The 12,824-nt window shown below is 25.4% G+C and overlaps 1 protein-coding gene and 1 further gene across 1 annotated transcript in view; one reads left to right on the top strand and one right to left on the bottom strand.

Moving 5' to 3' along the window:
- The window catches only part of LOC117169217 (serine/threonine-protein phosphatase 4 catalytic subunit), a 22,624-nt gene extending 12,129 nt beyond the window's left edge, over positions 1–10,495 (bottom strand). Inside the window, exons 1-3 of the mRNA XM_033355473.1 lie at positions 10,387–10,495; positions 9,009–9,180; positions 1,740–1,892 (exon numbers count right to left, since the gene is read on the bottom strand). Coding sequence (XP_033211364.1) covers positions 1,740–1,892; positions 9,009–9,158 — 303 coding nt within the window. The 5' untranslated portion in view covers positions 9,159–9,180; positions 10,387–10,495. The remainder of the gene's footprint in view (positions 1–1,739; positions 1,893–9,008; positions 9,181–10,386) is intronic.
- A 580-nt stretch (positions 10,496–11,075) lies between these two features.
- LOC117170438 lies at positions 11,076–11,293 on the top strand.
- The last annotated feature ends 1,531 nt before the right edge of the window (positions 11,294–12,824 follow it).

Below are 12,824 nucleotides of genomic sequence, written 5' to 3'. Positions count from 1 at the left end.
TTTATTGGGTTTTGATAACGGTGGGAATAAATAGGACGAAAGAAATAAGAAGGTGATTGTCCAAATTTGATCGTTACATTCTTGATTTTATTTTCAGGAATTCTTTTCAATTTGATTATTGGACGTTAAAAAGGGATTTTACAAGGATTGTTTTCCTATTTAAATATCCTAAATTCTGAATAATAATGATAATATGAAAAATGTTATGACCTCAAATTAAAAATATCAATTTTTGACGAAAAAACCAACATAACAAAAGCTTTTTCCAAATTCTAAATCGCCTTTGAACTTTGATTATTCTTATTTAAAATAACAAATTTCCGACAAAAAACGCTAACATATCCTATTATTGTCTAAATACTGTAAGTATTCTCTAAACCAAAAAACAAAACGCCAACATAACCCAAAATTGTTTAAAAACTGTGAAGCTTCTTTGAAGTGTTTACAATATAATTTTTTAAATTAAAAATGCCAATTAGCGATGAAAAATAATAATCAAAGATTGTTAAAATATTATAAATCTTCTTTGAAATATAATCATTTTTCCATAAAATAACCGATTTCCGCTTTAAAAAAACGTTAATATAAGCCTATAAATTGGTCAAAAATTGTAAATCGTCTTTAAACCCTATCTTTAGCTTATATTTTCGGTAAAACCCGGGAGCTTAACGTTCAATTGTACAAAAATGATCAGTCTTCTTTGAAATCTTACTAAAAATACCGATTTCCGGTGTAAAACACCAACATAGCCAAAAATTGTTAAATAATGGTGAACTTTCTTCGAAGTGCTTGAAACATAATTTTTTTAAATTAAAAATATCAATCTCCGACGGAAAACCCTAACATAATCCAAGATTGTAAAAAGATTCTTTATTTTGATTAAATGTAACGATTTTTCTTTGAAAATACCAACTTTCGATATAAGGCAACAAATTAACTAAAATATTCAACTTATGAATGAATCTTTTTCTCGTAATTAACGTTCATATAACCAGAAGTTGTTCAAAAATCTTGTTCGAACTTTAAAATTTTTTGTTTTATAATACCATTTTTTGGTATAAAACGCTAAAGTAACCTAAAATTGTTTAATAATTATAAACTTTAAAACCTAATGATATTTGTTTCAAAATTTCAATTTCTGGCGAAATGCCACTAATAAAAGCTAAATTGTGTGTAAGAAAATTAAGACTATTTCCATACTTTCTGATCTTATAATAAAATATATTTTTTTTTAATGCTAATTTTAAGCGAAAAACAGAAAAAAATAATTATATGTAAAAGAAAAAAGATTATATGTTAACATAATTTCAAATTTTTAATCTTAAATATAAAGAAAATTTTTGTGAAGAAAAGTCAAGCACATATTATTCAACAACAGTAATTGCGAGATTGTCAAAACTATTTTTAGACCAGAAAATAAGACAAAATTTTATTTATAAATTAAATTTTATAAAAGCAAATGTATCTCAATTACGTGTAAGATATTTTTTTCGTGACACTCTTAAATCAATTTTCCTAAGCTACTCATGATTTCTTTATTAATGGCCGTGAGTTCTTTTTTATAGTAGTTGCATAATTAATTGCAGTTTAAAAAAGGGTAAAGGGGGCAAAATAGACAAAATTCTTCAATATAGAGATTATAGCGGATTTTCCTAAAAATAGGATAAAAGAGGAAAAAAGGAGGGTGACTGTTAACCCTGACATTTAAAATAATATTTTTGATGAATATATTTTATTACCTTCAGAGCCAGAAGGAGCAAAAACGTTTCGACACTGTAGAAACCTCTGTCGACGAAATCTCCCATAAAGAGGTAATTCGTTTCTGGTACATCGCCTCCAACTTTAAAAAGTTCTTTCAGGTCATAAAACTGACCATGAATATCACCACATACCTGTAAAAAATAAAATTATTACTCAAAATCCCGGGTATTGAATTATTTTATCTCAAGAGAGTATAATTTCTGTTCTTCCCTGGTTCCGGGCTCGATCAATACCTCAAATAATTTTTTTCAGGGTGGCCACAATAATTCATTTTCAGAATCCCCTGATTTCTCTTCCCTGACTACACGGAGAGAAATTTCAAAGAGATTAATTCACGGAAGCGCGCCAAAGCGTAATAAAATCAAGAAGTAGTTCCGTAAATTAATCTCCAAAAATTTCTCCCCATGTAGTTTTTCATTTTCCCTCGCCATTTAATGGGACATTCCATTTGAAAAGGAAAAAATGTATCAACGTTTTCCTTTCTTTTTTGTTAATTTATGATAGATAGTGTTTAAGGCACTCAATAAGATAGTTGGAGGGTTCTGCAAAATTCTCAATATTTTGTCAGATGTTATTAATTGAAAATTGGATAAGATTTGAATCATTTTCATCTTTTATATTATCGATTGGACGTGTAAAATACTTATATAAAAATGTAAGCAGATAGTGCTTATCTTTCAACTGCGCTTACGTTAACCACGAAGTAGCAAAAACGTGCTTTTTGATAATTAAAAAAAAAACCTAAAGTATTTCTCAAAACTGGCTTATATTGGTGAGAAAATACAAAAAATGATTTATTTCTTGTAAGCTAATTCACTTTTTAGCTATTATTGAATAGATATCCTTTTGGTTCAACATGGAATTAAATGAAAATGATTTTTCAGTCGCTATTTCCGACATCACTTTATTTTTTTCGGTAAAAATGGTTAATTGTTTAAAAAAATTTAATGAACAAATGCACAATTTAGCCATTTTTTAGCATACAGAATTTTGTCTCACAACTATCTTAAATATCAGTATCTACACAATGATTTACTGCGTGAATAATTTACCCAGAAGGTAAACATTTTTTTATTTAAATAATTTTATAAACACATTAAAGATGTTGCTACTTTTTAATGCATAAAACTTTCTTTTTTAACGAAATATATGCTAACACGGCTAAAATTTTAATTTATTTATAAAACGTGTCTCAAACATTAAACATTTTTACCGGAGAATAAAGTAATGTCGAAAATTGTCAATAAAAAGTGATGTTTAGCTCATTCCATGAAGGCCCGAAAGCTAAAATGTTAATTTGTTTATTAAATTGGATAATAATGTTCAAAAATAATTCAAATGTAACCAGACATAATTAAATGTTACTTTTACATACATTGCGATTAAAATAGCATTGAATAAAATATCTGAATCTTGTTAATCTTCAAGAAAGAATTTTTTCTCATTAATTCGTTATAAACAAATCAACGATTTTTTTATATTTGTTCAACAATATAAGTAAGCATGACTAAAAACAATGTTCCCTGATTTAAAACATTTTTGAGCAATTACAAATAGTTCCGCGTTTAAAAAAAGTTATGATAAAAAATTGTTTATTAAATAAGCAAATAGAAATTATGTTTCAACGCATTTTTTTAATTTTCATTAATTTCATCATTTTCTGCGCACATTTGTATAGAAGTATTTTTTCGTCCGATTAATAAGACAACAGAAGAGATAAAAATTGTTAGAATATGGTTCAGTTTTTAATTAACAATATCTGCCAAAATATTGAAAACTTTGCAAAACCCTCTAAATACATTTTTTAGTACCCCAAACACTATGCAATATCAAAAAAGAAAGAAAATATATTATCCACTTTTTTCCTTTTTAAATGGAATGCCCCTAATATTTAAAAAACAAAATTCTAATCTTGTGACATTTGTAATATAGAATATTTTAGAAATTGAATAAAAATGAAAAAGTGACCTGTAGAAACCCAACAAATAAATAAAAGTGACTAATGTGCATTAATAATGTAACTAATGTTCTTTTACATTTAAAATAATTCAAAAAGAATTCGATCCATACAACTTTAAAACAGTTCAAGTTAAATTCAAAAAAATGTTAATGAATTGGAAAAATTCCAAAAAGTTCCATTGTTTTTACTAAAACGAGAGTGAATTAAAAAAAACTTAAGAGAAATTAGAAGAATTTGACAAATTCATAAAAATTCAAGAATAATGAGAAAAAAAATTGATCAAATTGATTGAATTTAATAAGTTTGAAATGAGTTTAGAACCGTGCAACAAAATTCAAAAGAATTTGATAAAATGCCTAAGAATTCACTTGAATTTAAAAGACTTAAATTTCAAATTAATTGCAAAAAATATTTTCATATTTGAAACGTTGCGAAATCCCTCACTCCTTGTGGATACATTCTTTTAAAATCCATTTAAATATTATAAAATTCTTTGAAATCTGAAACTTCCTGAAATTCGAAAAATTTATTAAAATATCTTAAGCAATTTTTAAATCCCGTAAGATCCTTAAATCGTTATATAACCTTTCCACGTCCTTAAAAATTCTAGGAAAATGAACATTTTTTCAAATTGCTTAAAATCACAAAAAAAATTTCAAATCCATTGGCAATTTTGTAATATTTTGAAAATGCATTGGAATATTCTTAAATGCTCTAGAATATTTCAAATCCTTTGGATTCCATTCACAAATTATTAAATAATTAATCAATATAAATAATAAAAAAATTATAAAATATTTTAAATCCTTTAAAATAATTTCAAATTATTGAAGTCGATACAAAATTGTGTAGAATCTTCAAAAATTCCCTAAAATATTAAAAAACCTATGAAATCTTTCCATATCCCCTGAAGCTTTATAAAGCTTTTGAAAATTAATTGGAATCTTTTAAAATGCCTTACAATATTTCAAATCTTTTAGAATCCCTTCAAATTATGAAAATATATTAAACATTTCTTAAAATATTTTAAAATACTTAAAATACTATTTCAAATCCTTTGAAAATTTCCGAAATCTCCTGACACTTTTGACCGAGGGGTTAATTATTCGGATTTTTGTGTGCGTTCGATATCAAGATTGCGTAAGATTGCATACTATTCCATGGATTATAAGAAATTCATTATGGAAAACCGTTATATGGAAAAATTGAAATAAATAATACAAAAATATCTAAAGAATTTATTTAGAAATTAGGGAAACTACAGCTCCACAAAAATACCAATTCTGCACAAATAAACGTTATTCACAGTAAAGAGCTGTGAATTCCTTTGCTATCTTTAAAATCACTTAAAATGTAATTGAAATCAATAAGAAGAATGTTTGAAATCCCTTAAACTTATTCATTAAAATTATCTACAAGAAACGTCAAAATCCCTAGGAATCTGTGAAAATCCCTTGAAATAATGGGAAATTTAATAAAATTCTTTAAATCTTGTGAAATTCTTCAAAATAATTTAAAATTTTCTGAAATCTGTAGAGTCGCTAAGAATCCTTTGGAATTACATGAATTTATTTTCCGAAGTTCTCCTTAAATCCTTTTAAATCATTGGACACTTTACAAATTTCTTTGAAATCCCTTGAAATCTTTGTTGATCGTAAAAATCCGTTTAAAAAATTAAAATAATTTGAAAGCCCTTGAATATAATTGGAATTAAATTTATTCTTTAAAATTCTCGTAAATAAAACGTTATGAAAAATCCTTTTAAAAGCCTTAAAAGCAGTGGAAGTCCTTCGAAATTTGTTGAAACCTTTAAAGTCCTTTAAACTTCCTGATATGTTTGTAAATTTTTTAAATGTCGTGACATTTTTATGAAATTTGACGAAATCACTTAAAATCTGTCGAAATTGCTTGAAATCTATCGAAATTGCTTAAAATTGGTCGAAACCCTACGTTAAATAACTAAAAATATCAAATGTTTCTGCTTTCTCAACTTTTTGCATCAACTCTTTCAATATTTTAACATTAATCGTTTCTATACTTTTTAAAGAATCGCAAAAAAAATTATAAAAAATTCATTATAGGAACATCATTACAGACCTATACTAAATTTCGTATACCCTAAAATCTTTTAAAGTACTCTCAAATATTTTTAATTCTTTGCAATTTTTTTAATCGCTTTGAAACTTTTCTAAGTTCTTGAAATTTTCTTAGAATCTTTTCAAATACCGTAAAATATTTCAAATACCTAGGCACCTTTCAAAGCTCATGAAAATGTCTGAAAATCTTTTTAGATACCGTAAAATATTTCAATTACTTTAACATTTTTTAAAGCTCTTGAAAATTTCTTGGAACTTTTAAAAATACCCTAAAATCCTTTGGAATCCCTTCAAATTATTGAAATATATTTAAAATTCCTTGAAATTTTAAAAAATAGTATAAAATCTTACAAATTATTTTAAAGTTTTAAAAACTATAGGAATTTTTTTAACTACCTTCAAATATTTCGAATCGTTTGAAATGTTTAAAAAAATGTTTAAACTAGAAAATTTGCTGGCATGTTTTAAAATACTCTAAAAACTTTGAAATCCTTCCGAGTCGTTTCTTCAAATTATTGAAATCTATTAAAAATTACATGGAATTTAAAAAAATATTATAAAATCCTTTAGGTTCCTTACGAATTATTTTAAACTTTTAAAAATTGTAGGTATATTTATAAATAGCCTAAAACATTTAAAATATTTTTAAATTTCTTGAAAATTTGTTGGCATTTTAAAAAATGCCCCTTTAAATTATAGAAATCTATTTAAAATTCCTTGAAAATTTTTAAATTATTATAAAATCTAAAGGAATCTGATAAGCTACCTTAAAATATTTCAAATCGTATGAAATGTTTCGAAATCCCTTGCAATTTTTTTGGTGTTTTTCAAAACATCCTAAAATCTTTTAAATCCTTTGGGATCCCTTAAAATTATGGAAATCTATGAAAAAATTTAATGGAATTTAAAAAAATATTATAACATCTTACAAATCCTTAAAAATTATTTTTGAGTTTTAAAAACTATAGGGATCTTTTAAACTACCTTAAAATATTTCACATCGTTTGAAATGTTTTGAAATTTCTTGAAATTTGTTTAAACTCTTGAAAATTTGTTGACATTTTTAAAAATACCCTAAAATCTTTGAAATCCATTGGAATTCCTTTACATTTTTGAAATCTATTAAAAATTACATGTAATTTTTCAAATTATTTTATAATAACCTAAAACATTTGAAATTTTTTTTAATTCTTTGAAACTTTTTAAAATTCTTAAATATGCCCCAGAATATTTTAAATACCCTAAAATATTTCAAATCCTTTGGAACTTCTTCAAATTATTGACATTTATTAAAAATTCCTTGGAAACTTTAAAAATACAAAAAATTTGCAAATTCTTTGCAATTTTTTTTTAATCGCTTAACCCCTTTTTAAGTTCTTAAAAATGCCTCAGAATATTTTAAAATATCCTAAAATATTTCAAATCATTTGAAACTTTTTATATCTTTTCAAAATTCCTTGGAATTTTTTTAAATATCATAAATCCTTTCATTTGATTTTAAAGTTTTAAAAATTATAGGAATATTTGTAAATAATCTAAAAGATTAAAAATGTTTGTAAATTTCTTGAAAATTTGTTGGCATTTTAAAAAATGCCCCTTTAAATTATAGAAATCTATTTAAAATTCCTTGAAAAATTTTAAATTATTATAAAATCTAAAGGAGTCTGATAAACTACCTTAAAATATTTCAAATCGTATGAAATGTTTCGAAATCCCTTGCAATTTTTTTGGTGTTTTTCAAAATATCCTAAAATCTTTAAAAGCCTTTAGAATCCCTTCAAATTATTGAAATCTATTAAGAATTACATGGAATTTAAAACAATATTATAAAATCCTTCCGAATCCTTACAAATTATTTTAAAGTTTTAAAATTTATAAGAATCTGATAAACTACTTTAAAATATTTCAAATCGTATAAAATATTTTGAAATCCCTTCAAAATTTTTTTTAATTCTTGAATTTTTTTTTGTTATTTTTCAAAATATCCTAAAACCTTTTAAATCCTTTGGGATTCCTTCAAATTATTGAAATCTATTAGAAACTAAATGGAATTTTTAAAAATATTAGAAAATCCTTACAAATTATTTTAAATTTTTAAAAACTATAGGAATCTTTTAAACTACCTTAAAATATTTCAAATCGTTTTAAATTTTTTGTAATTTTTTTAAACTCTTGAAAATTTGTTGACGTTTTTAAAAATACTCTAAAATCTTTGAAATCCTTTAGAATCGCTTCAAATTATTGAAATCTATTAAAAATTACATAAATTTTAAAAAATATTATAAAATCCTTACACATTATTTAAAAATTTTAAAAATTGTAGGAATATTTTTAAATAACCTGAAACATTAAAAATGTTTTTAAATTCCTTGAAAATTTTTAAAGCTCTTGAAAATTTATTGGCATTTTTAAGAATACCCTAAAATCTTGTAAATCCTTTGGAATCCCTTCAAATTATAGAAATATACTTTAAATTTCTTGAAAATGTTAAAACTATTATAAAATCTAACAAACCCTTTAAAATCCTTATAAAGATTCAAAATCTATAGGAATCTGATAAAATATCTTAAAATATTTCAAATCGTATGAAATGTTTTGAATCCCTTGGAATTTTTTTAATTCTTGAATTTTTTGGGTATTTTTCAAAATATCCTAAAATCTTTTAAATCTTTTGAGATCCCTTCAAATTATTGAAACCTATTTAAAATTCCTTGGAAACTTTAAAAATACAAAAAACTTTCAAATCCTTTGCAATTTTTTGTTAATCGCTTAACACTGTTTTAAGTTCATGAAAATGCCTCAGAATATTTTTAAAAACCCTAAAATATTTCAAATCATTGGAAACTTTTTATATCTTTTGTAAATTCCTTGGAATTTTTGTAAATATCCTAAATCATTTCATATGATTTTAAACTATTAAAAATTGTAACTTTTTTTTTAAATACTCCAAAATAAATTTTAAAGGGAGGGGAAGCGACCAAAGTTGAATGCGTGGCAGCCCTGATTATTCTTCAGTTACTTTAAGTATTTCTCACAGAAATTCCTTAACTTTTGCATTTTTTTTCAAACCCTCTGACTTCTTTCCCTGGGGAACAAAATTCCCTGAATTTTCATTAATTTGTCTTATGCGGCGATCCTGTTTTTTACTTTTTAGTTGACCTTGAGAAAGGTTATTTAAAAAATTTGCTTACGGTAACTGGGGAATCGACTCTTTGCACATTACTTTCTTCTATGAGGATTTCTCGTGCTTTTGCACAAAGAGCTTTCACTTCAGCCTCTTTGATGATTTCGCATTTTTTCAACTGCTCAATTTGCCGATCCAAATCGCTGGAATCGGTCATCTTAACGAGTGGAGTTTATCTCCTGAAAAATTTAACACAAAACCTTAATTAATTTCATTCAGAGAAGACAAATTTGTACCAAATTCAAAGCTTAAACTTGATATGAAACAGAAAAAAATTAATCATATTAAGAACAAAATACTTTAATCCTAATCAATTAAAAGAGTGTTTTTAATTATAAGTAACTATCTATTCAGTTTCAAATTCTAGTGTATATAAACTTAATTAAAATACACATCAGAACTTTTATTGCGAAAGAATCGAATAAATGTTAGTTTATAAACTAAAGGAGTTGCTCGTCGATACTCATGAAGTTGAGAAAGACGAATCAAATTTAGGTCATGACCTAAATATAATCATTTGTCATATCCAAGTTATACTGCTCCAAAAAACGTTGACATTGAAAGCTACGCTATAATATTGATTTTACCATCCTGTGACATACTCTCAGAAAATAAAGAAGCCTACATTAAATTATCTTTGTACAACAATCGATAACACGCGAGAGTCCTTCTACTCGTCCAATCTTTTAATTTTTCACTCGTATTTCTCTAATATAGTACAAAATTATACAAATGAGATGCAAATGGACCTGCCTCCGTAGTAACTGCGTAAGATTGCGTTATATACGATCTTCCAACAAGCTGATTGCATTTAGAAAATAATAATTACATTAATATACAATCTGATTAACCTACAAACATTAAAACAAACAAAAATCTCGGTAAACAGCTTCTTTCAACACGAAAAATAGATCAAACAAACGGAATAAACACACTCAATGATCGTTCTTGAACGCAAAGCCTAACAATTCTCAAATATAATTCTTTAATACTCTAAAAAATGTGAATCTAATAAAGATAAAAAATCGTCCTTGAGTTGAATTAACATTTGTTTATAAGTAGTACAAAAATAAATGGCAATATAACTATATAACAAGCAAGGACATGCAGCTATTTGAAAAACAACCTCCAATTTTCTACAAATGAACATCTTAAGTAAAAAAAATTACAGTCATAAAAAGATTATGAAAGTGAGAGGAAAACCCTTTAAAAATTGGATTATAGCAGAAAGAGAATCTACAAAAGATAAAGCATCCCATCTTATGTCCATGATTGGAGAAAAGTTTGTACGCGGCATGTAAACATTTCCAGCGAAAAGTAAAAAATTGTTTTTGAAAAACGAAACTTTCTCGAGGGTTGCTTGACAGATATCTAAAACTAATTACCTTGTCTGTTGATAATTGGTAGTGGACTGGAAGTGTTAAAAAATGCTTTTTTGAATCACTACAAATAGACTTTCATCTCTTCAACTCCATGACACACTGCCACAAAGTAAAGTTGTATAGATGGGAAACTCAACTTCCTCTCGGAAGGACCAGGCGGCGCCCTTTCAACGGCTTTTTCTATCAAGTTTTATTTGCTAATATTAAAATTAATTATCTTCTCATTAATTCGAAAATTTGGTTAATTTATTAAATATATTTATATTATCTTAAATATATTTATATTATCTGGAAAATCTTTAAGCGCTCCAGGCTCAATAAATCTTTTTCTTTACGTGTTAATCAAGTTATTTATACTAACCAGTAGTTGGCGCTCGGATCGATTTCCGCCTAAAACCGAATTTTGAATTTTGATATTTCTCGAGGCTATTTTCTACAAACTTCGTTTCCTTTTGGTCAGGGCTTCATTTTTGGATATTTTGAAAGTTTAGAGTGATTTCGAGTTGCTAACGATAAAGAATTAATTTAAATGACTGTTATACAGTTCTTTAAAAATAGTTTTAACGTTGTTTAGGTTGTTCATGGTGAAAAGAGCTTAAACCAAATTACAACAGAGGGCCAGCAATTTTTCTGTCCTAAAAGTGAAATATATCTGAAAATGTTTAAAGGGAGAGAAGAGCGACAGATTTGTCAAGATCATACTTCACAGGATCATTTCTGTAGTATATCTTCACATCCTCTCTATTCAACAATAGAGTCGGTGCAGCCACGATGATGAGTCGTAGCTCTTCTTCTTGAGCGTGAGAGGTTGTTGGAGAAATCGACTTGTTCGAACTCTCCAGTACTCGAGGATCGTTCGCCTTCTGTACTTTATGCAGAAGGTAATGGGAGTTAGGGCTTTCTGAGTGGTTTTTTTATTTAAATTAAAACAAAATTAAGTTTTTAAGTTTGAGTATTTAAATTTGTATATTTATGATAATCAGTAATTTAATGAAATTGTTTATTTAACTTATATTTCTACTTATAATTAATGATTATCTATTGTAGGGTGGTCGCCCCTAAATTGTTGTATTCTACCCGGATTACTTTTTCGTTTCATAATAAAATTTTTTTAAAGATTTTTATGAACCTAATTTCTTTTTAATATTTGGAAATACGAAAAAATTCTGTTTCAAAATTTTTTCTACCAGCACAGGTAAAATCAATTGTCGGTACTGGTAAAAAAAAAAAAGATCGGTTCTAACAAACAGATTTCAGGGAAAACTTTAAATGATTTAATTTAATTTTACAAAATTAAATTTTTAGTTTTGAAGGTTTCAAAATATGTCAAAGAAAGACAGTTTAAAGACTTTTTTTATTTTGCAGGATTTTAAATGTTTTTAGAGAAACTAAATTTGTTCAAAAGATATTTAGAGGTTTTGAAAACATTCGAAACTTATTTATATCTTGAGAACAAGTCAAACAAAATCTAGAAGATTTTAAAGAAAAAGTTTTCAATTTTGCAAGATTACAAAATCTATTTCGCATCCCTAGTACCATAGGGTTCATCTTGAATTTTAAAAGTCTTTTAATTTGTTTCCCATTACTTCACATACAGAACAAATGCAAATCAAATAATAATACAAATTCAAGATGGAACCTTATGGGCTTAAGGGTCACGATTCAAATGTTTTAAAAAGGTTACAAAATAATTTAAAACTTATGAAGATTTCAAAACATTTTTAACAAAATGTAGATTTTGAATAAATAAGCTTTTCGAGAATTTCTAAAGGTTTCACGAGAATATACCAATTTTCTTAAGATTCCTGTGAAAATTCTAAATAATTTTTTATTTCAAAAAAATAATTTTAGGAGAAAATTTGAAAATATTCCAAACAATTTTGAAAAAAATCAGTATGCAATTTTTATTATTTTAAAAACTTTCAAAATTTTAGAAAAATTCTAGCCTGTTTATAAGATATTTAGGAATTTTAGGATTTTTCAATAGATTAAAAATAAGACAAAGTTTCAAACACAAGACTTATAATATAGACTTAAATATTTAAAAAATGTAAACTTTCTTTTAATAATTTTTAAAGGTTTCAAGGAAATGAAAAAAAATTTTTTTAGACTCCAGGGAAAATTGAAAATTATTTTAAAAGCCCTTGAAAACATTTCTGAGAATTTCAAAAAAAATCTGTAAGATCTTAAGACAGTTTTTAAATTTTGAAATATGTTTCAAAATTTCCAGAAAAAGTCGAGTCAGTTTAAAAGATATTTAGGAATTGTGGAAGTATTGATGAGATTAAATTTTTTTTTTAATTTTGACAAATTTAAATCAAAACGTTGATTTTAAACAATTTTTTAAAAATAAGCTATTCAAGAATTTTGAAAGGTTTCAAGAGGATAACCCAATTTTCTTAAGATCCCTGGGAAATTTCTGAATGATTTTTTATTTTGAA

This window comes from Belonocnema kinseyi, chromosome 3 (assembly GCF_010883055.1).
Source record: "Belonocnema kinseyi isolate 2016_QV_RU_SX_M_011 chromosome 3, B_treatae_v1, whole genome shotgun sequence".
Lineage (NCBI taxonomy): Eukaryota > Metazoa > Arthropoda > Insecta > Hymenoptera > Cynipidae > Belonocnema > Belonocnema kinseyi.
This window is presented reverse-complemented; position numbering and strand designations above follow the sequence as displayed.